Source organism: Antechinus flavipes, chromosome 2 (assembly GCF_016432865.1).
Source record: "Antechinus flavipes isolate AdamAnt ecotype Samford, QLD, Australia chromosome 2, AdamAnt_v2, whole genome shotgun sequence".
NCBI classification, from domain to species: domain Eukaryota; kingdom Metazoa; phylum Chordata; class Mammalia; order Dasyuromorphia; family Dasyuridae; genus Antechinus; species Antechinus flavipes.
Window position 1 is genome coordinate 41,976,996 of NC_067399.1, and position 23,339 is coordinate 42,000,334.

At 52.7% G+C, this 23,339-nt stretch overlaps 1 protein-coding gene across 3 annotated transcripts in view; it reads left to right on the top strand.

The window, feature by feature from the left end:
• MTSS2 (MTSS I-BAR domain containing 2) overlaps nt 1–21,486 on the top strand; it is a 37,539-nt gene extending 16,053 nt beyond the window's left edge. The window contains exons 4-14 of one of the 3 annotated variants that reach the window (XM_051974611.1): nt 4,136–4,220; nt 4,422–4,513; nt 4,638–4,712; nt 6,719–6,876; nt 7,831–7,938; nt 9,514–9,611; nt 11,033–11,243; nt 12,620–12,694; nt 13,516–13,692; nt 14,846–15,011; nt 16,863–21,486. In XM_051974611.1, coding sequence (XP_051830571.1) covers nt 4,136–4,220; nt 4,422–4,513; nt 4,638–4,712; nt 6,719–6,876; nt 7,831–7,938; nt 9,514–9,611; nt 11,033–11,243; nt 12,620–12,694; nt 13,516–13,692; nt 14,846–15,011; nt 16,863–17,638 — 2,021 coding nt within the window. In that variant the 3' untranslated portion in view covers nt 17,639–21,486. The remainder of the gene's footprint in view (nt 1–4,135; nt 4,221–4,421; nt 4,514–4,637; nt 4,713–6,718; nt 6,877–7,830; nt 7,939–9,513; nt 9,612–11,032; nt 11,244–12,619; nt 12,695–13,515; nt 13,693–14,845; nt 15,012–16,862) is intronic. The other 2 variants (XM_051974613.1, XM_051974612.1) reach the window with 2 other exon arrangements.
• The last annotated feature ends 1,853 nt before the right edge of the window (nt 21,487–23,339 follow it).

A 23,339-nucleotide genomic window follows, 5' to 3' on the forward strand; every position in this document is an offset into this window, starting at 1 on the left:
GTCCAGACACCTTTGCCTCCTTTGGAACCTCTAAGGGAGGCTGAGGTCTGAGGAGGGGAGGAAGGAATGGTTCTGTCCCCAGACCCACTAGGGGCAAAAGTGATTTTTGAGGTCAGTAGGTGTGATCTCCTTAATCTACAACTCTCTGGTGAGAGGCAGTAGCCAGAGGGAGCTTGGGCCCAGCTGAGGACAATCAGTTTCATGTTTGGATGGAGTATTGGACTCACCTTCAGTCAACCCATCAATCAGGATTCAAATCCTGCCTCAGGTCCTACCTTTGTGATTCTGAGAAAGTCACGTTTCGACATGTTTCTTCATGTGTAGATTAAGGAAATCACACCTACCGATCTCAAAAATCACTTTTGCCTCTAAATTCTAGTCTATGGCCTCAGAATCCCCAATACAAATAACCCACAAGCCCAACCAGCCTCTGCCCAAAGGCCTCCAAGGAGGAGGGAACCTCCCCGTCTGGGGCGGTCCATGCCCCCATCATGCTTTGAGACAAACCTCAGAGTTAGGAAACATTTCCTGACATCGAGACAAAACTGGCTTATTTGTTCACTTCTTCCATCTCGGCCAAACAGCACTAGTCTAGCCCCTCCTCCACGGGACAGCCCTTCAAGTCACGTCCTTCCTAAGTCTTATGTTCTTTGGCCTGAAACATCATGGAGAGAGTGCTCACAAGCTCTGTGCTCATGGGCACACAGCTCCAGGTGCTTGGAGGGGTCCGGTAGTTAGAGAGTAGACCAGAGGACAACTTGTGTCTATATCCAAGACCCAGGTGTGGCGAAGGCAAGCCCATAGGGGCGGGAGGTTGGTACAGTTCCATCTTAGATTATTCCAGATTTTTGTTCCTCTGGTGATATAAGGACTCAACCATTTTCCTTCTTTTTAATTAAAAAATTAATGTAATAATAATATTTGTAAAATATTTTATAAATATGACCTCATTTGATCTTCAAAGCAACTCTGAGAGGTTACATATTACATATACCCATATTATAGATGAGAAAACTGAAGCTGAAAGAGAGTAAGTGACTTGACAGATATTAGGGATGTGAGGCTGGATTTGAATTCAAGACTCCTGGCTTTAGATCTAGGACTTTACCCACAGTAGTATCTAGCTGGCTCCTTTTTTTTTTTTTTTTTTTTTTTTTGTTCCTTCTTACTACTTTCCCCTTGAAAAAGAAAAAGAAAACTCCCATAATAATCATACATAGTCTAGCAAATTCCCACATCAATCTTGACCCAACCTATATATTGAGTCCATCCTTTCTCAGCCAAGAGGAGAGTGGCAGGCGGCATTGTCGCACCTCTGGGAGCACAGTGGGTCAGTGCATTGTCTAGAGTTCTGAGATCTTTCCAAGTAGTTTGTCTTCCCAGTGTTGTTATTGCAGCACAAGTTGTTCGCTTAGTTCTCTACTTCATTCTGCATCAGTTCATAAAAATCTTCCCAGGTTTCTCTGAGCCTACTTCCTATGGCACAATACCATCCCATTGTGTGTCTATGTCTATATCACATAGTTTGTTTAATGCTCCCTCACTAGATGAGCACCCTCTAAGTTTCCAGGTACAACAGCACTCAGCCATTCTCTCTGTTCTCTGGTGGTGTTCCCCTGGGGTACCATGGGAGATTCTGCCCAAACACCTCTCAGCCCTATGACGGGGGAGATTCTGGGGATGGCTCCTTGTCACGGGTCCCAGAAACAGTAGGGCCACTGAAGATGCCATCCAGGATTGCCACTCTTATTCTTGGCAGTGGATAGTCAGTATTTCCCAAGAGTGAGCATTAGCTTCCCTAAAGAGGGAGGAGCCCCTGGAATGTGGCTGTATGGGTAAACAAGGGGTCCTGCCCACGATGCTCTGGGTGGAGATAGGGAGTGGTTAAGGGGAATGTCAGCTGTCCTGGGCCTGTATCTCAGAGTGGACCCTGCCCTTGGACCTCCGCCCATTTGTCCAGGAAGCGTGGAGCTTCCAGACATGCTAGGAACGTGCCCCTAGTCAAGCCCTTGAGGGCAGCTGGCATCCCAGACCCCAAGCCTTGGTCCGGTATCCATTTTCATCCAGGCATCAGGTATTTACTCAATTCCACCAAGTTCAGCAAATACTTATTAAGTATCTTCTGTGTGTGATATTAAGGATGTGAGGCTGGATTTGAATTCAAGACTTCCTGGCTTTAGATCTGGCTCATAGCTGAGGATGACAAGAAGTATAAAAAAGTTTCAATTTGTTTTCTTTTGGAGTTTCTTGTTATTAACACCTGTATTTTAGTGCATTATTTTTACAAAGCTCTTTACACACCTTATTTCATTTGAGCCAACCCTGAAGGAGAATGGGGGAGGGAGGTAAAGTACTTTTATTATCCCCATCTTACAGATGAGGAATTAGAACTTGAAAGAAGGTAAGTGACTTGCCCAGTGTCACACAGCTAGTAAGCATGAAAGGCAGGATTCAAATTCAGGTCTTCCTACACTATCTCACTAGGGGAGTGTTTGCAACACACAAGACATCATGTTAATGTTGAGGGCAAGGGATGGCATAGAGAGGAATATTAATGTGTTATCCCTGCCCTCCCAGAGATAAGAAGTTCATTAAAAGGACAGCTAGTTGTTGCAGTGGATAGAGCACCAGCCCTTAAGTCAGGAGGACCTGAGTTCAAATCTGGATTCAGACACTTACCATTTCCTGACTGTAACCCTGGGCAAGTCAGTCAACCCCAATTGCTTCAGAAAAAAAAAAAATCATTAGAGAGATGTAATATGTGCCTATCAAAAGATTGAAGTCATATTTGCTAATGGGGAGAGGCGCATGAGGTAAAACTTCCCAACTTTGTGATCTTAGAAAGCCATTCTCCCTCTCTGCCTTAGTCTCCTCCTCTGTAAAAATGAAGTAAGTTGTCTCTGGAGTCCTTTTGGCTTTAAACCCCATGATCTGAAGATGCAGGCTATCAGGGGGTCCCATGGTGATACTTAAACTGGGTCTTCAAAGGTGCGATTGGATCGGATAAGGAAGAGAAGGCATTCCCAATACTGACAATGGTAGGGAGGAGAGTGATCATGGCTACAGGAAGAGGATTGCCTTCTGGATAACAGGTGTCCCTGGACTTTGTGGGATTGGAGGTGGTAAGGCGGAAGGAAATCTGGGGGGCCAGGGAAGGGTCAGCAGAGAGTTCAGTTCCCTGTGACCTTGGACAAGGAATTATATGAGATATATTAATGATTATATAATATAAAGGAATTCCTTTATAAAGTAGTGTTAATATTAATATTGAAGTATTACAAGGGTTAATATTGAAAAACTATCCATGCATATGTTTTGAAAATTAAAAAGCTTTAATAAAAAATAGCACACACACACAAAAAAATTTAAAAACAACAACAACAGTGTAAGGGTAGCTCCTTCCTAGGAGATTTCTTTGACATTCGCCATCCAACCACCAGCTACTTGCCTCTCCTCCCTATCCCCTGCTCTTCTTCCCCAGGGAGGCCGGGGCTGCGCCTCCTCTCCCTATCCCCTGCTCTTCTTCCCCAGGTAGGCCCGGGCTGCGCCTCCCCTCCCTATCCCTTGCTCTTCTTCCCCAGGTAGGCCCGGGCTGCGCCTCCCCTCCCTATCCCCTGCTCTTCTTCCCCAGGTAGGCCCGGGCTGCGCCTCCCCTCCCTATCCCTTGCTCTTCTTCCCCAGGTAGGCCCGGGCTGCGCCTCCCCTCCCTATCCCCTGCTCTTCTTCCCCAGGTAGGCCCGGGCTGCGCCTCCCCTCCCTATCCCTTGCTCTTCTTCCCCAGGTAGGCCCGGGCTGCGCCTCCCCTCCCTATCCCCTGCTCTTCTTCCCCAGGTAGGACTGGGCCATACCAGGTGGCCTACGAAGGCTGGAGGAACATGGCAGCCTCATGGGGAGCAGATTGGGAAGATACACAGGGAGATGGACAAGGGGAATAGGGAGGCCAAATTGAAGCAGGACGGGGCTGGCCGGCCACTTCTGTGGGCAAAGATTGCCCCCTGGTGGCCAGCAGCAGGATTTGCCAGAGATTTCCCGGCTGTGGCAACTGCATCCTCAGCCCGCTCTCCCGGAGCATCCTGGAGAGCCCCATCTTTCCCATGGCAGTCTCTCAGCATGGAGGGGGCTCTTGTTTTTCCAGGGGCCACAAGAGACATTGGCTCAGCCCTCACCCGGATGTGCATGCGTCACCGAAGCATTGAGACCAAGCTTCGGCAGTTTACCAAGTGAGTAGGGGTGGCAGGGGCTACTAAGCCTAGGGAGGCTTTCTCACCCCTGATTCTTCTAAATTTGGGGGGCAGGGACCCAACCTCTCCCTCATAGCTAACCTTCACCCCTAAAAACTCTCCCTGGCCCTAAGGGGGAGATGCTACCCGGCCACAGCCAGTGGGAAATTTGCATTTCTAATCTGCCTCTGGTTCTTGCAGTGCCCTGTTGGAAAGCCTCATCAACCCCCTGCAAGAGAGGATTGAGGACTGGAAAAAAACCGCCAATCAGCTCGACAAAGACCATGCAAAAGGTGCTTTCGAGGAGAGGGGGAGGGGCAGCATCAACTGCGGGGGCCGGGAGGGTTCCAGTCCCAGATCCTCATCTCAGGGGCCCCCATGGCAGGTCTCGTTTTTAATTCCTCTCTTCCCATTTAGAATACAAACGGGCTCGCCACGAGATCAAGAAGAAATCATCAGACACACTAAAACTGCAGAAGAAAGCCCGAAAAGGTAGGGGCCCCCAGTGCCAGGAAAAGGTGCTAGCCGCAGATACCCGGAGGGACGTGGTGGATGGGACATAGCCCTGCCGATCAGAGGGTGGGCAGCGGCCCTCCGTCCTTGGCGGGGATGGTTTGTTGGCAAGGCGCAGCAGGCAGATCCTATGGGAGCCGGCATATCTTCTGGCTTTCTGCCAGAGCAGCTCCCAAAGCGTTTCCTTATTGCAGGAAGGAAACGGGCCGTGGAGGTAGGCCCCTAATTCTGTTGGATCTCTTCCTGGGAAGAATCTCAGGCTGCCTTTAGGGAAGCCTCTGAGTGCTAGAGCTCTAAAATCCTTCTACACGCATAATTGGACTCTCCAGCCCCTCTAGAAATTGCCCACCTAATCTTCAAGACCCCTCCCCCTCCCAGAAGTTGTCAAGAGGGATCCCAGGGTGGGTCAAGGGGTCCCACTTACTTCCCCTCAAATTGAGAGAGAGCTCTCTGTCCATCAGCTGTCTTTTACACATTCTCTCTCTCTCTCTCTCTCTGTCTCTCTCTTTCTTCTCTTCTTTCTCCTCCCTCCCACATCCTTCCTGTAGAGCTACTTGGTAAGTCAAACGTCGCTGCCATCTGTTCCAGCTGGCCTCCCTGGCCCTTCCTCAGGCCCTCCTCTCCCAGCCCCTCGCTCTGCTTTAATGTCTGTGTCGCATTTCTCTGTCTTCCATCACTCCAAGGGGGCTTGGAATGAACCTTTCCAAAGCACAGCATCAAGAGAACTGGGTCATCGAGGAGAGAATGGGGTGGGAGCAGCAAGGGCTCTTCTGCTTGCTTACCTGATATCCCAGTGGGTTTGATCTGCGGGAAGCAGCTATTACTGCCCCTCTTCCCCCTCCCCAGGAGGATCCCAAGGGAGGGAGACACGATCTCATCTTCCCAGGCCTGGGAAAATGGCCAAACGGTATCCAACCCACCTTGTGCCCCCTGAAAACTAGCAAAAGGAGCCACTCTGGACCTGAACCCAGCTCCCTGCTAGAGCAGGCTGTCCCACAGCCAGGGACGGGTTCATTACACGGCTCCCTCCCCCTGCTAACACCTGATCCCCTTTTTCCATCTTCTGTCCTTCATACACTTGGTTTCCCTCATTCTCTTGTTTCCTTTCTTTCTTTCCCTCTCTCGCCTCCCTGTTCCTGGGATGCGCCTTGGGGCTAATGCTGAGACAGTCTGTATGGGCTTGGGCCAGCCCCCTCCCGGGGTCCCCATCAGGAGCTGAGGGAGCTGGCCGATTCAGGTCTTTCCATTGGGTTTGTCCCTCACTGCTCGGGGGGCTAAGGGAGGAGGAACCCCCTCCTGCTCTGAGCCGAAGGCCGTCCCCTCCCTCCTGGCCTCTGCCCTAGCGGGTAACCAGAATGGGGAAGCAGCTCCCAGGCTTGTCTTGGCGTCCCCCAGGCCCCCAGCCACAGGCTTTGGACCACTCAGCATTTGCTTCCTCCCATCCTCGGCTGCCCGCTCCAAGTGCATTCTGGGAGCCTGCCCCGTGCCCAGCTCTGTCCTGCCTGGGCTAGACCAGGCCTGGCAGGAGAGAGGGCGAAAGCACGGGCCGGGCCCTGAATCAGGCCCTTGGGATAGCCGGGGGGCTCCGAGAGCAGTTCCCAACATGCATCGCTTCTGTTTTCAGCTGGCGGGTGGGCTCCCACCTGCCCGCAGCCTGCGCTCACACCTGAGGCCCCGGGGGCTTTGCAGCTTTGGCTCTGGCTTTTGGCGTCCTGTTCTTGTGTGTTTCTGTGTGCCTTCTCTGCCCCTTCCGGGGCCACTTCCCACCCCTGCTGCATGGGTCGCTACATACCCTGCCGCAGACCGAGACTCCGCCGCCACGCGGGGTCAGGCTCTCCCTCCGGCCCCCTCCCCGTGGAAGCCCCCTGCGGGCAGAAGCCAGGACCGGGGCTCTCCGTCCCCCTCCTCACCCTCGGGGGCGACCGGGCTGGTCCCGGGGAGGAGAAGGGCTGGCTCCCCATCCGGGCGTCTCCTGTCCCCCACAGGGAAAGGGGACCTGCAGCCGCAGCTGGACAACGCCCTGCAGGACGTGAACGACATGTACCTGCTGCTGGAGGAGACGGAGAAGCAAGCCGTGCGCCGGGCGCTCATCGAGGAGAGGGCTCGGTTCTGCACCTTCATCACCTTCCTCCAGCCCGTGGTGGTATGTGGCCAGGGGCCGAGGCTCGGGAGGGGAGCAGGACCCCCAGAACAGGGGGAACACCTCCGGGGCGCAGATGTTGGGCTCTCCCCCGACTGGCGAGAGGGGTTCTGCGCCGGGGGTGGTCGTTCCTTCCTGGGGCCTCGCCTAGCGCGCCTTCCCAGAGGAAGGCCTCGATGGGAGGGATAGGGAACTGCCTAGAGGACCCCCATGGCCATTTTCCAAAGGATTTTAGTGTCCCCCATTTAGGACAAAACCAGTTGGGAACTTGTTCCCTGAGCGGTTCAGGAAGCATTTCAGATTGCATGTTAGGTGTTCTTAATCTCTTCTGCGTCAGGGACCCCTTTGACAGCAGACTGAGGATCCCTTTTCAGAATCACGGTTTTAAATGCACAAAATAAAATACATAGGACAGCAAAAGAAAGAAACCAGTTCTTATTGGAACAGTTTTTTCTTGTTTTTTTACGTAAACAAGTTTATGGAAGTCCCCAGGCTAAGACCCCTCTTGTAGGGCCTTTGGAGGGTTTTGTTTGGACCTTGAGGTAAAGTTGTCCAGGGCTGCCAATGAGTCTCATTCTTTGAGAATCCTGGTCCTGAGGAAGCAACAAGGCGGAGCGGCTGTGGAGTCGCCTCAGAGGCAGGAAGCTCAGGCCCGGTGCCCTGGACGTCAGGAACACTGAGGGTTTCCCTCCCCAGAGCTGCCCCATCGGGAGCTCCCGGAGCAGCGAAGTCACAGATCCAGCCCAGAACAAAACCAGGGTTTCCCCACCTCCCTCTCAGCCCGTCCACCCACACCCCGGAGCCTCATTGTACTCAGGTGTCAAACAGAAAATTGGCCAGTTTATTCTTCCCTATTACGGAAGTGTCTGTGGTCAGGGCAGGCTACAAGGGATGAGCCGAGGGAGGAATCATGCTGTTTGCTGACCTCCCCCGTCGGCTTCCTTCCTCCCTGCCCAGAACGGAGAGATCACCATGCTGGGGGAGATCACCCACCTACAGGGCATCATTGATGACCTGGTGGTGCTGACGGCCGAGCCCCATAAGCTGCCGCCAGCCAGTGAGCAGGTAAGCGCTCTTGGGGAGGGGGCGTTGCAGCAGGCAGCCTGCGAGTCACTGGGCATCCGCTTGGGCCTGGGGGGAGGGGGAGGGAGGCCGGGCAAAATGTCCAGGGCAGGGGCGGGCAGAGGAGTCCAGGCAGAATGAGACCGAATTTGCCCAGGGGAGACCTCTTAGCTCTGGTCTGGGGGGGGAGGGCAGGACATAGGCCTGTTAAGGGTCAGAAGTGGCCACGTGAGTCGTGCAGACTGCAAACCCCCCAGGAGTTCTGAACGTGACCGTGGGGACAGCAGGGGGGTACAGAGCGCGGGACTTGGAGTTTGGAGAGACCAGAATTCAAGACCCAGAGAGCACATTTCATGTCTCCGACCCTGAGCTTTCCCAATGGAACTTGATAATCCTCATCAAACCTGCTCCTTTGGGTAGCCATGGGGATCCAATGGGTGCAAAGTACTTTGTGAGCCTTAAAGCCCTTTTATCTCAGTATTTTCATGTGGTAAAAAAAAAAAAAAAAGTGCCAGACATATATTGTATCGAGGATATACTGTAACCTATTTAACATGTATAGGACTGCTTGCCATCTGGGGGAGGGGAAAAATCGGAACAGAAGTGAGTGCAAGGGATAATGCTGTAAAAAATTACCCTGGCATGGGTTCTGTCAATAAAAAGTTACTTAAAAAAAAAAAAGTGCCAGACAAAACTAGGTTCAGATCTTGCCTCTGACATACTGTCTGTGTGACCCCGGGGCAAGTCACTTCACATCAGTATTCTAAGGCACTCTCTAAGATCTGTGACTCTCTTTCTTTTTTTAATTAAAGATTTTTATTTTCAAAACATGCGCAGATAATTTTTCAACACTGACCCTTGCGCAGCCTTGTGCTTCCCCCCTAGATGGCAAGCAATCCAATATCTGTTGTACATGTTAAAACATATGTTAAACCCAACATATGTAAACATTTGTACAATTATAAGATCAATGATTCTCAAAAGATGGTCTAGGGGACGCATACCCCTCCCCCTGAGGGTCTCTGTGACCTTTTCGGGGAGTAAATAAAATTTTAATTTTTACTACAGTAAATATCGGTAGCTAGGATCAACGTAAACAAAAGCTCTTTGGAGTCCTCAGTGATTTTTAAAAGCATAGGGGGCTCCTGAGACCAAGAACTTGGAGAGCAGTTGGAGAGAAGGTGCTGGTCCATACGTGTGGAGGGAATGTTCTCTACGCTAATGGAATCACTGGGTCCAGTCCTTATACCTATTATGTCACTGTCATAAACCACTGTGAGTTTGCTCACGAAGGGTGAACGAGAAAGTGGAAAAGTGGGGATACCGAGTCATTCCATAGTGGGTGTTGTCAGGGCCCACCCTGGAGCACAAAGGCCGTCCCCACTCCCACGAGATACAAGGGCAAAACTAAGCGGGAGGAATCCAACAGTAGCCGTCCGTGTGGAACCCAAGAGAGGCTTCTTGAGGTCCAAGGGATCCTGCGCAGGGCATGGGAGGGGGCGTCTCTTCTCTGTCTCCCTAAATTGCTGGTGGCAGCTGCCCTGGCCCCGGTGACCCTGGTCTCCGCCCCTCATTCAGGTAATCAAAGATCTGAAAGGCTCCGACTATAGCTGGTCATACCAGACTCCGCCATCTTCCCCCAGCAGCTCTGGCTCTCGCAAGTCCAGCATGTGTAGGTAAGTGTGCTTGACCCCATGGGAGCCCAGGCCTTCGAATCCCAGAGGGGAAAATGGGAGAGGAGGGCATGACCCCCCCTTGACTTTCCAATCGAACCTTGCTCCAAATCAGTTCAGTTCATTTACTAAGAGGCTTTCCAAGGCACCTCTTTATACCAAGGGTTCTTAACCTGAAGTCCGCAGACTTTGTGTAAAAAATATTTTAATACCAGTATTTCAGGGCAATTGGTCTCCTTCATTCCGTGTATTTTGTTTTTGGCATTTAAAAGCCTATTCCACATTGGAGTTCAAATCCAGCTTCAGACACTTAACATTTCTTAGTGACCCCGAGCAAGTCACTTATCCCCAACTGACTCTCCAAAAACAAACCCCAAATCCCCATAATTCTGAGGGGGGGTTCCTAAAGCTCATCAGACTGCCAAGGAATCCATCGCCTCCTCGGCAGTTAGATGAGGAAAGGTTAAGAACCTCTGATTTTAGGACCAAATTTCATTTTTTCATATTTAGAAAAAATACATCTGAATAACATTGTAAATATGCGTGTCTATGTGTATACATACATATATTTTCTATGTTTTGAATTGCTCACTAGTTGGGTGACTTTGAACAAAAGTGCTATTGAACCTCAGTTTCCTTATCTGTAAATTGGGAATAATAATACTGGCAATGTGTACCTCCCAAGGTTGCTGGGCGGAAGGCCCCGTGTTTACCTTAAAGCACTGTGCTAGTTATTCTTTCTCCATGTTACATTACAGTACAAAGACACATGCAGTTAGAACCCATGTTACATCAGGCTTTCTTTCATGCGGTTTGGCACAGTGGGTGGACAGTTTTGCATCTCCCCACTCTGGGATGTAGGTGCTAGAATAATCCCCATTTTACAGATGGAGAAACTGAGGCAGGCAGAGGAGAAGGGACTTGTCCAAGCTAGTAAGGGAGAAAGGATTGGATTGGATGGGAACTCGGAGCTTCCCGACCCGAGGCCAGTGCTTTCTCCACCGCGCCGTTGTGGCCAGAGGGCCAGTTTGAGAGGCAGAAGCTTCCACCCTCACTGAGAGTTCCTCCCTGATTCTTTGTCTTTAACATGGTGACCCCTCCCCCAATCCCTATAGCATTGGGATTGTAGAGGGAACAGAAGGGCTCAGAGAGCTTGGCCCTGGGTATGGCCTTCGTTGACCCCAGAAACAGGGGTTCTGGCTCAGGGCCCTGGGAGTGACCCTCCCGCCCTTCCCCAGGTTTTCTTCCCCCTCCCTGTCCTTGACACTGTTCCGCGGCTCAGCCCCTCCTGTGTACGACGCCGCGTCTCGGAACCCGTTGTCTTACGCTGTCTTTTCCTTCCTTTGCCCCCCTTTCTCTCCCCCCGGACACCCCCTTGCCCCCCCCGACCACTGTTGCCACTCTCCCCTTTACTCCCTCCCCAGCAGTGGGAACAGTGCAAAGGGTGGCGGCCCGTGGCCTGGCGGGTCCCAAACATACTCACCCAGTTCCACCTGTCGCTACCGCAGCCTGGCGCAGCCAGCTAGCACCAGTACCCGCCTCTCCAGCGTCTCCTCCCACGATTCCGGCTTCATCTCCCAGGATGCCGTGTACTCCAAGCCGCCGTCCCCGATGCCCTCGGACATCACCAGCCAGGTAGGAGGGCGGCTGGGGGCGGGGCGGGACGCGCCATCCGGGCCTTCCGTCGGCAGCTCGGGGAACGAGCTCGGGAAAATCCAAGGCCCCGCAGACCTCCTCTGGCTCCTCTGTAGGATGAAGGTCCAAAGTTCTCTCCGGCTCTAAATTCTGGTCCTAAACTCACCCTGGGCGAAAGGAGCTGGTGAGGGGCCATCTCAGAGGGAGCGGCTCCCCCTCGTGCCCAGGAGGATCACGGGTCCCCAACCTTGGCCCCACAACGCAGAAGGACGATACCTTAAACTGGAGGCAAAGGACCCCTTGGGGCAGAGAACGCTAGGGTCCAGAAAGGCAGATCCAAGTCAGAGGAGAGCCCTGGACTGCAGAGGGCAAGAATGAAACTTGGGGAGCAGCCTGGGAAGTGGAAGGCAAACGGGGACCAGGGAAATCAGACTGAGCCCCGGAACCCTGGGAACCGCGTCGGACGCCTTCCCAGCCGCTCCTCTCTGGGCTGGGGTCCTCGGCAACCCGCCAGTGGGGGAAGGGATGAGGGAGCGGCCCTCTTCTCCCCCATAGGCCCTTGAGGGGTCGCTGGGAGATCGAAGCTGGGACGGGCCAGGTCCCCCTGTTCCTGCGGTAGAACAAGAGATTCTCTGACCAGGGTGTCCAGCGTTCCTGTCCTTGGCTAAGCGCCTTTAACCCTTTGCTGGCACCTCCTCCAAAAATGCCCACGAGGGGGCCAAGGGAGCACCCGTGTGTTTGTGGTAGAGAGGGGGGGGTCTCGGACCATGGGGAGCTCAGCTCCACCTGAGGCTTGTCCCGGAGACCCTGTCTCCATCCCAGAGGAAGGGCCCCTGTGCCCACGGCCCTGCCCGGCCCACCCCTCCTCCCCCAGGCAGACTCCCATCCCTCCGAGTCCTCCCCGGGAGCACTGCGCCCAGGCCCCCCCGACTGAGGGGAGAAGGAGACTCAGTGCAGAAGGAGACACGCGGGCTCAGACATTAAGGAAAAAAGTCACTAAAGGGAAACTTAAATTGGTGAAAGATCCGGGAGGACGAATGTCACGGGATGGAGTTTCTGGGGGCGCGCCGGTGAGCGCGTCTGCGTCTTCCATCAGCTCAGGGAGCGCGGCGTCCGGGGCGGGCTCTGTGCGAGCAGGTGCTTAGCTCTCTGTGCACCAGCTTGGGGGTCTGCGGGGCTCCTCCCGCCCTTTCAGTGCCCTTTGGGGCAGAGGCTGCAGGGGGCCGTGTGTGTGCGTGCGTGCTCTGCGTCTCGGCTGCTGCATGCCCTCGCCCTAACCACGTTTATTCTCTCCTCCTCCCCCGCTCTGCCCCTCCGCTCCACTCCTCTCGCTCTCCGCGTCTCTGTGGCCGATGGCTCCCGCCGCTGCTCCGCAGAAGTCCTCCAGCTCGGCGTCCTCCGAGGCCTCGGAAACCTGCCAGTCAGTTAGCGAGTGCAGCTCCCCCACTTCGGTCAGTGCTGCCCCCGAGGACAGGCGGGGCACGGGAAGGGGGCGAGAGGTCCGGAGCATCGGCCTGCAGGTGGCCACCGAGCTCTCCCGCACCAGATGCTCGGGGAAAGCCGCCTCCTTTCTCCCCTCCTGCCCTTAAATCATCCCTCCCCCCAGGGGTCAGCAGGGAAAGGGGCTCCTTAGCCAGCACCAGTCGGGGGTCCCAGAGCTACAGTACGGCTCCTGCATGCCCTCCATTCCCCACTCACTGCGTTAATGTGGACTCAGCTCCTGCCCTGGGCTGCTTGGGGACCGCCTGTCCCATCCCTCTGTCTGTGTCTCAGTGTCTTGCTTTGGAGCCAGTTGTAGAGTCCTCCCCGTTGCCAGGGAGGTGAGAGGGACACAGGGAAATGACCAGAGAGGAGCCGGAACGGCCTCCCTCGGAGCCCCCCTCAGTTCATCTCCCTCCTCCTCCCTCAACCGCAGGGCCAGCAAACCTGACTCATCGTCCACGTGCCCCAGCTGAGGCGTCAAGGCTGAGCTTGGGGGATGAGGAGATCAGGTGGAGTCCGTATTTGGGCTTCCCGGACTTCCTCCCGCTGACCCCCCTGTTCTGTGGGGGATGGAGGAGTGGTGACGTGAGCTCTGTAGTCTCACAAACAGCTTTCACCTCCAAAAGAGAGAAGTTTGGGGAAGAATGGGAGGGAAGCCGGTCCCTCTCAGGGCCAGCGCAGATGAGGCTCCTTTGGGGGAACAGCCAGTCCTGTCATCTCCAGGCTCCGATCTTGATCCTGTTGCCCACTTTCCTGGCACTCAATCTACTCCTGCTTTTCCCACCTTCAGGATTGGTCCAAGGCCGGGCCATATGACCAGCCAACGGCAACCACTCTCCAGAGGAGGAAGGACCGAGTAGAACATCTGAGGGAAGCAGAAGTGGGCCCGGGCAGTGGAGGCTACCCCAGCATCGGTGGGGAGGAGGCACCCCGACCCAGGATGTCCCCTGCAACCATCGCAGCTAAGGTACGCTGTCCCCTGAGGAGGCGGCACTGGCAAGAGCAGCCTGTGCACCCTTCCCTCAACCATGGAGGTGCAGCGAGACTGAAAAGGACTGGGAGCCAGTCGTTTTAACCCCAATTGCCTCAGTTTAAAAAGAAAGAAAAAAAAGAAATGGAGTTTAGAAAGTGGCCCATTTGAAATACAACAGTGGAAGAAGGATGCAGGATCTTTTTTCCCCCAACTATCAAACATTTTCCCCTCCCTTCTATCTCCTTCCTTCTTCCCTTACAGGGAAAAAAAAATTCTCACAAGTAATAAGCAAAGTCAAACAAACGAATTCCCACATTGGCCATGAACCCAAAAAAGTGTGTCAGTCTCCACCTTTGTCTTTGCCTGCTCTGTCAGGGTATCAGGCTTCATTATTGGTCCCCTGGAATCATGGGTGATCATTCCATTGATCGGAATTCATTGGGCTTTCCAAGTTGTACATTTTTATAGTATTGATGGTTTAAAGTATAAATTGTTCTCCTGAGTCTTCTCACTTGAGTCTGCATCAGTTCATACAAGTCTTCCTAAGTTTTTCTAAAACCATCCCTCACATCATTTCTTACAACATAATGGTATTCCCTTATATTCATTTGATCAAATTTGTTCAGCCGTTCTACAATTGAGGGGTGCCCCCCAAAGTTTTAAGTGCCTGAAGTTTACTTGTCCCTTTATTTTTTTTACTAATTTTTAAATTAGTTTTTTGTTTTCAAACATATGCATAGATAATTTTCAACATTCACCTTTGCAAAATCTTGTGTTCCAAATTTAACACATTAACACATTAACAAATTTGTTTTCCTTCCCTTCCCCCACCCCCTCCCCTAGATGACAAGTAATCCAATATGTTAAACACCTGCAGTTCTTCTATACATATTCCCACAATTATCATCATCCCTTTAAGGGAACAGAGCAAGAACTCTACTTAGCTGAAGCCAAGGAGAAATATTTTAGTTTTTGCGACTGGGGAGACACGGGGGACATTGTGCTAGAAAGTCAAAGATGGGGCTCCCACTAAGGTACATCCCAGGGTTAGGGTTACAACACCTATAGATTCTGGATTTGTCCCATCTTCTGGTTCTGGTTTTGTCTCCATGGGCTCCCATTGACTCCATCTTGCCTATTCCTTCAGCATGGTGAAGAGGTCTCTCCTGCTGCCAGTGACCTGGCCATGGTGCTGACCCGTGGCCTGAGCCTTGAGCACCAGAAGAGCAGCCGGGACTCCCTGCAATATTCAAGTGGCTATAGCACCCAAACAACCACCCCTTCCTGTTCAGAGGACACCATCCCCTCCCAAGGTAATGCTCTGGGGCCATCGATGGGGCTCTTAGAGTGGCAGGCAAAGGACAGCTCGTGCAGATTTGCAAAAAAAAATCACATTGTCACATTTGATCCTCACAGCAACCCTGGGAAATAGGAGCTATTATTAATCTTCATTTTAGATGAGTAAACTGGGGTGAAGTGACTTGCCGAGGATCACACAACTAGTAAGCGTCTGAGGTTGGATTTCAGAAATGGAAGAAACACTAGATTTGAGAGAAGATTTTAGGATCATAAATTTAGAAGTGATACAGTTTATATAGCCCAATGCCCTCATTGTACAGAAGAGGAAACCAAGGTCCATAAAAATTGAGTCAGTCAGTCAAAAACCATTTATTCTACACCTACTATGTGCCAGACACCTGGGAAAATAAAGAAAGGGGAAAAAATTCGCTGATTTCAAAGACTATATATCCTTTTTTATTTTAAACTTAAATAGAAAATGAGAAAAGGATTAAAAAAAAAAAACAAACATTGCCATATACACAGCAGATCATAAGAGATCATTCAATATAAAACAATTCTTTTTCAGGAATAACTACATAATAACTGCCCAACTTTTATTTTCCTTTTATTTTCTGCTGTGCACTTTTTACTTTATTTTTTCCATCCCTCTCCCCACCACCATCATAAAGAAGGCTACACACACACATATATATGTGTGTGTAGATATGTAGACTGTACTGGGCTTATTTCCACCCATCATCTGTTTCTCTGAAGGTGGATAACATCTTCCTTCAAAGGTCCAAGTCTTTCCAGGTTTTTCTAAATCAACCAGCTCACCACTTCCTACACCATAGCAATATTCTAACTTAATGACATCCATTATAAAAGATCTGTGCAAGCTTCTTCCTCAATTTTTTTCATTCCTTCTGTTCTTGACTAAATAGGTTTTATTTATTGTAAAAGAAACTTTTAATTTAAAATAATCAAATTTAATTTAAAATAAATTTAAGTCATTTAAAATAAGAATTGAATTTAAAATAATCGAAATTATCCCTTTCATATTTCAACAAGGCTCTCATAATATAGCTTAATACTAAGGAGTATACATTATAATTTGCCCAAGTTCACAGAGGAAGCAAAGGGCTTTGACTCCAAGCCTGGTATATTTTCCACAACACTACTGGGTTCAAATTTTGGTTTTGCTGTGATTTTAAATAAATTATTTCATCTCAGTTTCTTCATCTGTAAAATGAGGGGTCCAGACTAGTAATAATCTCTAATGATATTCTCTAAAATCTTTTCCAGTATTAAATCCATAATCCTATAAGGCAGGGGTTCTGAAACAATTTTTTTCTATTTTGGGATGCCGTCGATCCTTTGGCAGTCTGATGAAGTCTAGGAACTCTTCAGACTAATGTTTTTAAATGCATAAAACAAAATATACAAAATGGTCATATTGGAAGGCAGTTGTCAGGATTTTCTTAAAACACATTGGCGGATCCCAGATTGAGAGCTCCCTATCATAAGAGCTATTGGAAGCTGTTGCCTTCTGGAGTACAAGCCAAGTAGGAGATAGGGAGAGAGGGTCTGTGTCATGGCATCTCCCTGCCTTCTCTGCGGAAGCCGGAGTTCAGCGTTGGGGGGAGGGGAGGGAGGAGGAGCTATGGAGGGGGCAGTGAGAAGGGGGCGGAGCTTTCTCCTGTGGTTAGGGAGCCTTGAGGTGGTCTCCAAGATTAGAAGCAGACCCTGCCCTAGCCCGGCACCTAACGCTGATAAGACGGACTGGGGCTTGCTGGAGGGTGGAGGTGGAGGAAGCCGCTGAGGGAGGAGCTCCGTCCGCCTTCAGCACCTGGGACAGTAACCGCCCTCGGCTCTGTCTCCAGGTTCGGATTACGACTGCTACTCAGTGAATGGGGATGTGGAAGGCGAGGGCCAGAGCGAGTTCGACAAGTCTTCCACCATCCCCCGAAACAGCAACATCGCCCAGAACTACCGCCGGATGATCCAGACCAAGCGGCCGGCCTCCACGGCCGGCCTGCCCACGGGCATGGCTCTGCCCTCGGGGGCCCCTCCGGGCGTGGCCACCATCCGCCGCACGCCCTCCACCAAACCATCCGTGCGCCGCACTCTCTCCAACGCCGGCCCCATCCCCATCCGCCCGCCGATCGTCCCGGTGAAGACGCCCACGGTGCCCGATTCGCCCGGTTACGCGGGCCCCACGCGGGTGGGCAGCGAGGAGTGCGTCTTCTACGCCGATGACGCCTCCTCTCCCCACGCGCCCGATTTCGCCAAGGCCTCCCCGAAGCGGCTGAGCCTCCCCAACACTGCCTGGGGCAGCAGCTCCCTGGAGGTGGCCGGCTACCCGGGGGCCGGACAGTCTCTCTCAGCGGAGGAGGCCGAGGAAGAGCAGCAGCTGGCAGCCAACCGCCACAGCCTGGTGGAGAAGATCGGGGAGCTGGTGGCGGGCGCCCACGCTCTGGGAGAGGGCCAGTTTCCCTTTCCCACTACCTTATCCAGCACCTCAGGGGAAGAGACGCCTCTCCCACCCCCCGCCGCTTCCAGCGACCCTCCCGCGGAAGACATGCTGGTGGCCATCCGGCGCGGGGTGCGGCTGCGAAGGACCATCACCAATGACAGATCCGCTCCCCGCATCTTGTGATCTTGCTGCCCCCTCCCCGCCTCCCAACTAAGGGAGCCCTCGGGGTCGGACTGAGCAGCTGGGGCCACGGGAGAGAGGAGTTAGGAGAGAAAAACAATCGGGAGCCACGTTCAGTAAAAAGGAAAAACAGTAAAGGAGAGAAAAAGAAAAGTTAAAAAAAAAAATACAAGGCAAAGCCACTTTATGGATAGAGACAGAATTTAGATTTACAAATTTAAACAAGAAAAAACTTCTTTAACAAACCTTGGAAAGGTGGAGCCATTAGGCCTTGAACTCTCCTGGAGTCTCTTTCGTACTCTGTCTCAGCCCCCTCTGTTTCCTTCTCTTCTTCTCCTTGCCAGCCCTTGCCTTCTGCACATCTTGCCCCTTCCTAGTGAGTGGTGGGGAAAGGTGTCCCTGGCCAGCCATGGGTCAGGGAAGATGCCCAGCCAGGCCTGGGAGCAGCAGCTCACACACCCCCATCCACACTCACTTACACACTCACTCACACACACACTCACTCAGCACCTCCTACAAAGGAAGGAAATGACCCTGGGCTTTCTCGAACTCCTTGTGTCCGTCTCACCGTCCTCCGGCCGAGGCACGGGGACCTAGTGTGAGCAGCTGCTTGGTTCCTCCCTGTCCTGTTCTTGCCTTTCTCCTTTGTTCCTTCCCTCCTTCTCAATGTCTCTGCTCTCTGCGTTAGCCACGATGGCAGGACGAGGCCGGTAGCACTTCGGAGAGCCGCGGCCCCCCGGCTGGGGTCTTGGGACTCCACAGGAGGGAGCAGCACGCTTGGCCGGGGCCCACCGGGAGTCACCGGGAGCCGGCTGTCACCCGGCCTCTGTAGCAATAGGCCCTGCGGCCTCGGGGACCGGAGCCCCCGGCACAGGTCTGTGGGAGGGGAGTGAGCGGGAGCAGTCCGTGGTCTAGCAGGGTCATTCCAGTTCTGCACCTTCTTCCCGCTCGTCAGAGGCAGTGGTGGGCAGTTCTTTCTGATGGGGAAGGTGGGAGACCTGTAGGAGCTGAGGAAAACACTGGGAAAAAGGAAAACGATGTCCAGAGTGCCGTGGGACGCCTCGGTCCACGGGGGCGGGTGGCGACGTCTCCAGGGGAGCCAGGTCTGGTCCGAGCACCTTGTGACGGAAACTCCGGTGGCACTTTTGGGTCAGTTTCGGCCGTCCGGTCATCCCCACGCGGGGTCGGGGGCTAGAGCTGTACAGAGGGTATATGTGTAGGGCGGGGTGGGGATTATTTTGTTAATATAATAATAAAATGAAGGCGATCATACCTGGGTGAAGATTGTGCGTGTGGATGCGAGGCGTGTCTGTGTGAGTGTGTGACGGCTCCAAGCTGTACCTTTGCAGAGGGGCTGTGAGTGGGAGTGAGTGGGAGTGTGTGCTGTGCACACACCTGTGACAGAAGCAGCTGGGTTGTAGCCGTACGGGTCTTTGGCAGGAAAAGGGAAGTCGTGTTTGCGTTAGGAAGCCAGGGAGTGGCTGATATTCTCTCTCCAGTGTCTGGAGTTTGGCCCAAATGGTCGGAAGGGCCTGGGGGTCTAAGCTGTAGACCCCCGTGTGGCCCGTGGCAGGGTTAGGGCAGCGAGGCAGGCAGAAGGGAAGGGGGGTGACTGCTGAAGGTTGGCTTTGACCCTCTGTTGCTGGAGGAGATGCCTTCCGGGAAGACCCCCTCCGTGGGCTCTCGCCTTCCAAGCCTGTGCCAGGAAGCGGCGGGGGTGGTAGGGTGGGGGTGGCCTTCCCTGCTCCCATACAGTGCCAAAATGTGGGCCCTCCTGCAGGGCGGGGGCAGGGTCTCAGGCCACGGGGAGAGGGGCTGCAGGCGCCCCCCCCCTTCCTTTGTTCCACCACTCCATAGTCTAAACAGGGTAAAAAGCATGTGAGATTAGGGCAAGAGGAGAGGTTCCTGTACCCAAGAGGAAAGTGTCCGAGGGGACAAGAAGGCCTTGTCCCCACCACCGCTATCTCCCAGAGGCAAGGTGGTCAGTGGGCTTGGGAAGGCTGGTTTTTCCATGGGTGAGCTTCACTCCTGCACCGCCCTTCGCCTTAGGAACCCAAAGACATCTTTCTTGTGCCATAACACAAAGGGGTCTCTGGATTCATGGCAGGAAAACCCGTTTCACCTGAATTCCCTCCCTTTTCCATTTGTCACTTCAAATGACATTATCGGTGTCGGGAGCACATTTTCTCAAGCTTCAGGGCCGGCCTTGCCAGCCCACCTTCTCAAGGGCCCCCGGAGTGTTTCTGAGCTAGAACATAGAAGAGCTGAGGGGAGCCTCGGGCTGGGGTCCGTGAGCGGCTCAGCTTGTGGAAGAGCCGCTTCCCCTGGGGCCGGAGGCCAGTCGCGCGGTGGTGACGCTGAGTAGCGTGTCCTGAGGACGGCACAGGGACAGGGCGAGGGGGCTCCCCGGGGCAGGAAAAAGCATTGGGCGGGGGTCGGTGAGGTTCACGTGGAAGCTGATGGTTTGCGGTGGTGTGGGACGTGGCACGTGTGGCGGGTTTGCAGCCAGTGAGTGTGTTCGGGGTGGGATGGGGTGGGCTAGTGTGTGTGCTGGGGGAGGGAGGGTGTAGAGGAGCAGTTTTTTGGTGTAAAATGGTGGGAAGTGTAAGGGGTTCCCCGTCCTCTGTGCCTTCCCTTTTCCCCTTGCTTCCTTACATGGCAGGAACGTCATTGGACTTTTTCAGGGGCTCCCAGGGGTCTCGGTCAGAGGATCTTTGCTGTAGCCTGTGCAAAGACCCTGGCCCCAGCACCAAATTTTGGGTCCAAACGTGCTGGAGGAGGGAGATTCAGGGAGGACTCTTGACTTTTGGGGTTGGGAGGGGCTCATTCTGTGACTGGGGGAGTAGAATTCTCAGCCATACAAAATTCACTGCAGAAGAGGGGATTCCGGCTCTGACCTTGGCCTTGCGTTACTTTGCTACCCTTCGGGGTGTTCCTTGCAATGATACACCTTCCGGCGGCCCCCCAGCTTTCCTCCCAAATGTCCAGGCAGCGGGAGCCCCTGCAAGGCTTCAGGTGAGGGCTCTGCTGGGAGGGCTGCCGAGCTACAGACAGCACGGATGCTCTCTTTGCTCATTGCAGCTTCTTCGGTAACACTTGCTCTCGCTCTTGCTCTTTGGCCCTCGCGGGCAGGAGTAAGAAATGCTCGCTCTTCCAGGAGAACGAGAAAAGGCCCCCATCGCCCTCCGCATGCCATGCTTTCTGAAGGGAGGAGACAGGACAAGCTAGAGAAGGCGATGGGAGGGAAGGACGCGGAGCGGGACAGAATCGGGAAGGCCGCGGGGCCTTCGAGGAAGCCCCCAAACCCTCCTCTCTAGGCTGAGCCCATCATATCCCCGTTGCCCCTGGAAGCACCCTGGTGTTGTATATAATGCTCCAATTCTGCCCTTGTTTGTGGGCCCCGGCCCGGCCCTGTCCCGTCATTAGCCATTAGTAATAACCACGTAGGCCCTCTCTGACTGGAGCCAACATTACCGCCACATAGACAAATTTTTTTGTTTAGTTTGGGGATTTGTTTGTTTTTATTTTTCATTTTGTACAGAGAAAAATCCCTTTCAAAAGTGTCTTTCGACTGACGTAACTTTTCTGGTGCTGTTGTTAACCCGTTTCTTTTTTTTAATTTATTTTCCCTTTCTCCTCGTGCTCCCTTTGGCTCCCCCTCCTCCTCACCCCCAGCCCTTCTATCCAGATAACGTTTCTTTCCTTGGTTTGTTTGTTGGACTTTGGATAAATTCCCCCCTTCCCCTCCTGCCCCACCTCCGTGATCCAGCCCTTGAGTTGAATAGTCACTGCTACAAGTAACAAGCGCACTGTGAACACTCCAGTATTAATAAAAGCTGTACTGTACTTAATGCGCGCTCCGCGAGACTCCTGCCTGGCTTCCTGTTCCTGCTCTCGCCCTTGCCCCTCCCTGGCCGCCCTCTGCCTGACTCCGTCCTGCCCTCCCTGAGCGGGGACACGCGCTTGGCCCCGGCTCCGGGTTTCACACCGTCCGCTCCCACGCGAGGCACAGTGTTGGCTCGGGGGCCGGAGCACCAGCCGGAACACTCGCGAAAAGAGTGCGAGCCCTCGGAGCTTCACAGCAGAGCCGGGATGCCCGCGGGAGGGCGGGCAGGAAAGGCCGGGAACCTGGCTAAGGCTGTCACCTCCCACGCAGTTCCCAGCGCCCTTACCTGCTGCTGTTTATAAAAACAAGATTTTGGGGAAACCGTCCTCATGTCTTGGGTTCCTGGGGCTGACGGTCCAAAGTGGAGAGTTAAAGCATTTATTCAGCACCTACTGTGTACCAGGCGCTGTGCTAAACACTGGGGACACGTAAAAGAGAGCTCCTGACCTTGAGGACTCCACATCCTAAGGGGAGACTACAGAAAGGGGTGGGAGGAGGAAGAGAACATGAGCACAGAGGCCTGGAGTGCAAGGAGACTAATGTTCTTGGCTAGATAAGACACAAATTTGGGGAGGGGGGTGCAGGGAGGAGATGAGGAGTGAGCCCTGAGATTTCTAGAAGAGATCCACCAGAGACGGTTTCAGTTCAATTGAGGGAATTCGAAATGTTTAGCCTGGAGAAAACAACCAAAAACAAAACCAGTTGGAATTATGGGATCTGAGGGAGAGAGAAGTTACAAAGAGAAGCCAAAAATGTCCTTGAGTACTTGAAAAGGCATTGGGTGGAGAAAGGAGTGGCTCCTCTGCTTTGCCCCAGAGAGCAGAAGGAGGAACAGTCAATTAGGGGCTGCAGAAAGGCAGGAAACGCCTAAGCTCTCGGGCCACGCAGAATGGGCCCAGGACAGTTGGCGAGAAGGGAACATCTTCCCTCAACATCCTTGACAAAGGTTCACAAAGATGCACATCTTGTCAGTCAGTAAACATTTATTAAGCATCTGTTAGGTACCAGGCACTGTTTATTAAGCACTGGGAATACAACAGTTTCTGCTCAAAGAGCTCACAATCTAATGGGAGAGCCAAGAAGCAAATACATACAAACAAGCTATCTACAGGGTAAATCAGGAATAATTAAAAGGGGGAGGGCTTCCTGTACAAAGTGGGGGGTTTAGTTAGAATGTAAAGGAGGCAGCAGGTGGAGACTAGGAGAGAAAGAGCATTCCAGATGTGGGGACAGCCAAAGAAAATGCCCCGAGCTGAGATGGAGCATCTTATTCGTGGGATGGCAAAGAGATCAGGTTCGCCAGATAGAAAGGTACATGTCCTGTAGCGAGGAGGAGACTAGGTTATGAAAGGCTTCGGATGCCAGAAGATTTTGTATTTATTCGAGAAACAATAAGGAGCCATTGGAGTTTATTGAGGAAGGTAATGGCCAGTGCTTTAGGGAAATTACTTTGGTGGCTGAATGAAGGATGGATTGAAGTGGAGAAGAAATGTGGGGCAACAGACCCATCACATTACTGCAATAACAAAGGCATTATTACAATAATTGTAATTGATATTATATATAATTATATGATATAAAAATAACAACAACAATAATAATAATAACAAAGCCTGCATTACAGGAAAGAAGGGAAATATTTGAGAGAAGATGCAGAGGTAGAATTGACAGACCTTTGCAGCAGATTGGATACGGGGGATATGGTGGAGATACGGTGGAGTCCAGGATGTCTCCGAGGGACTAGGAGGATGCCTTCAAAAGGAATAGGGAAATTAGAAGATTTAAGGGGAAAGATGAGCTGTTATAGACACACCGAGT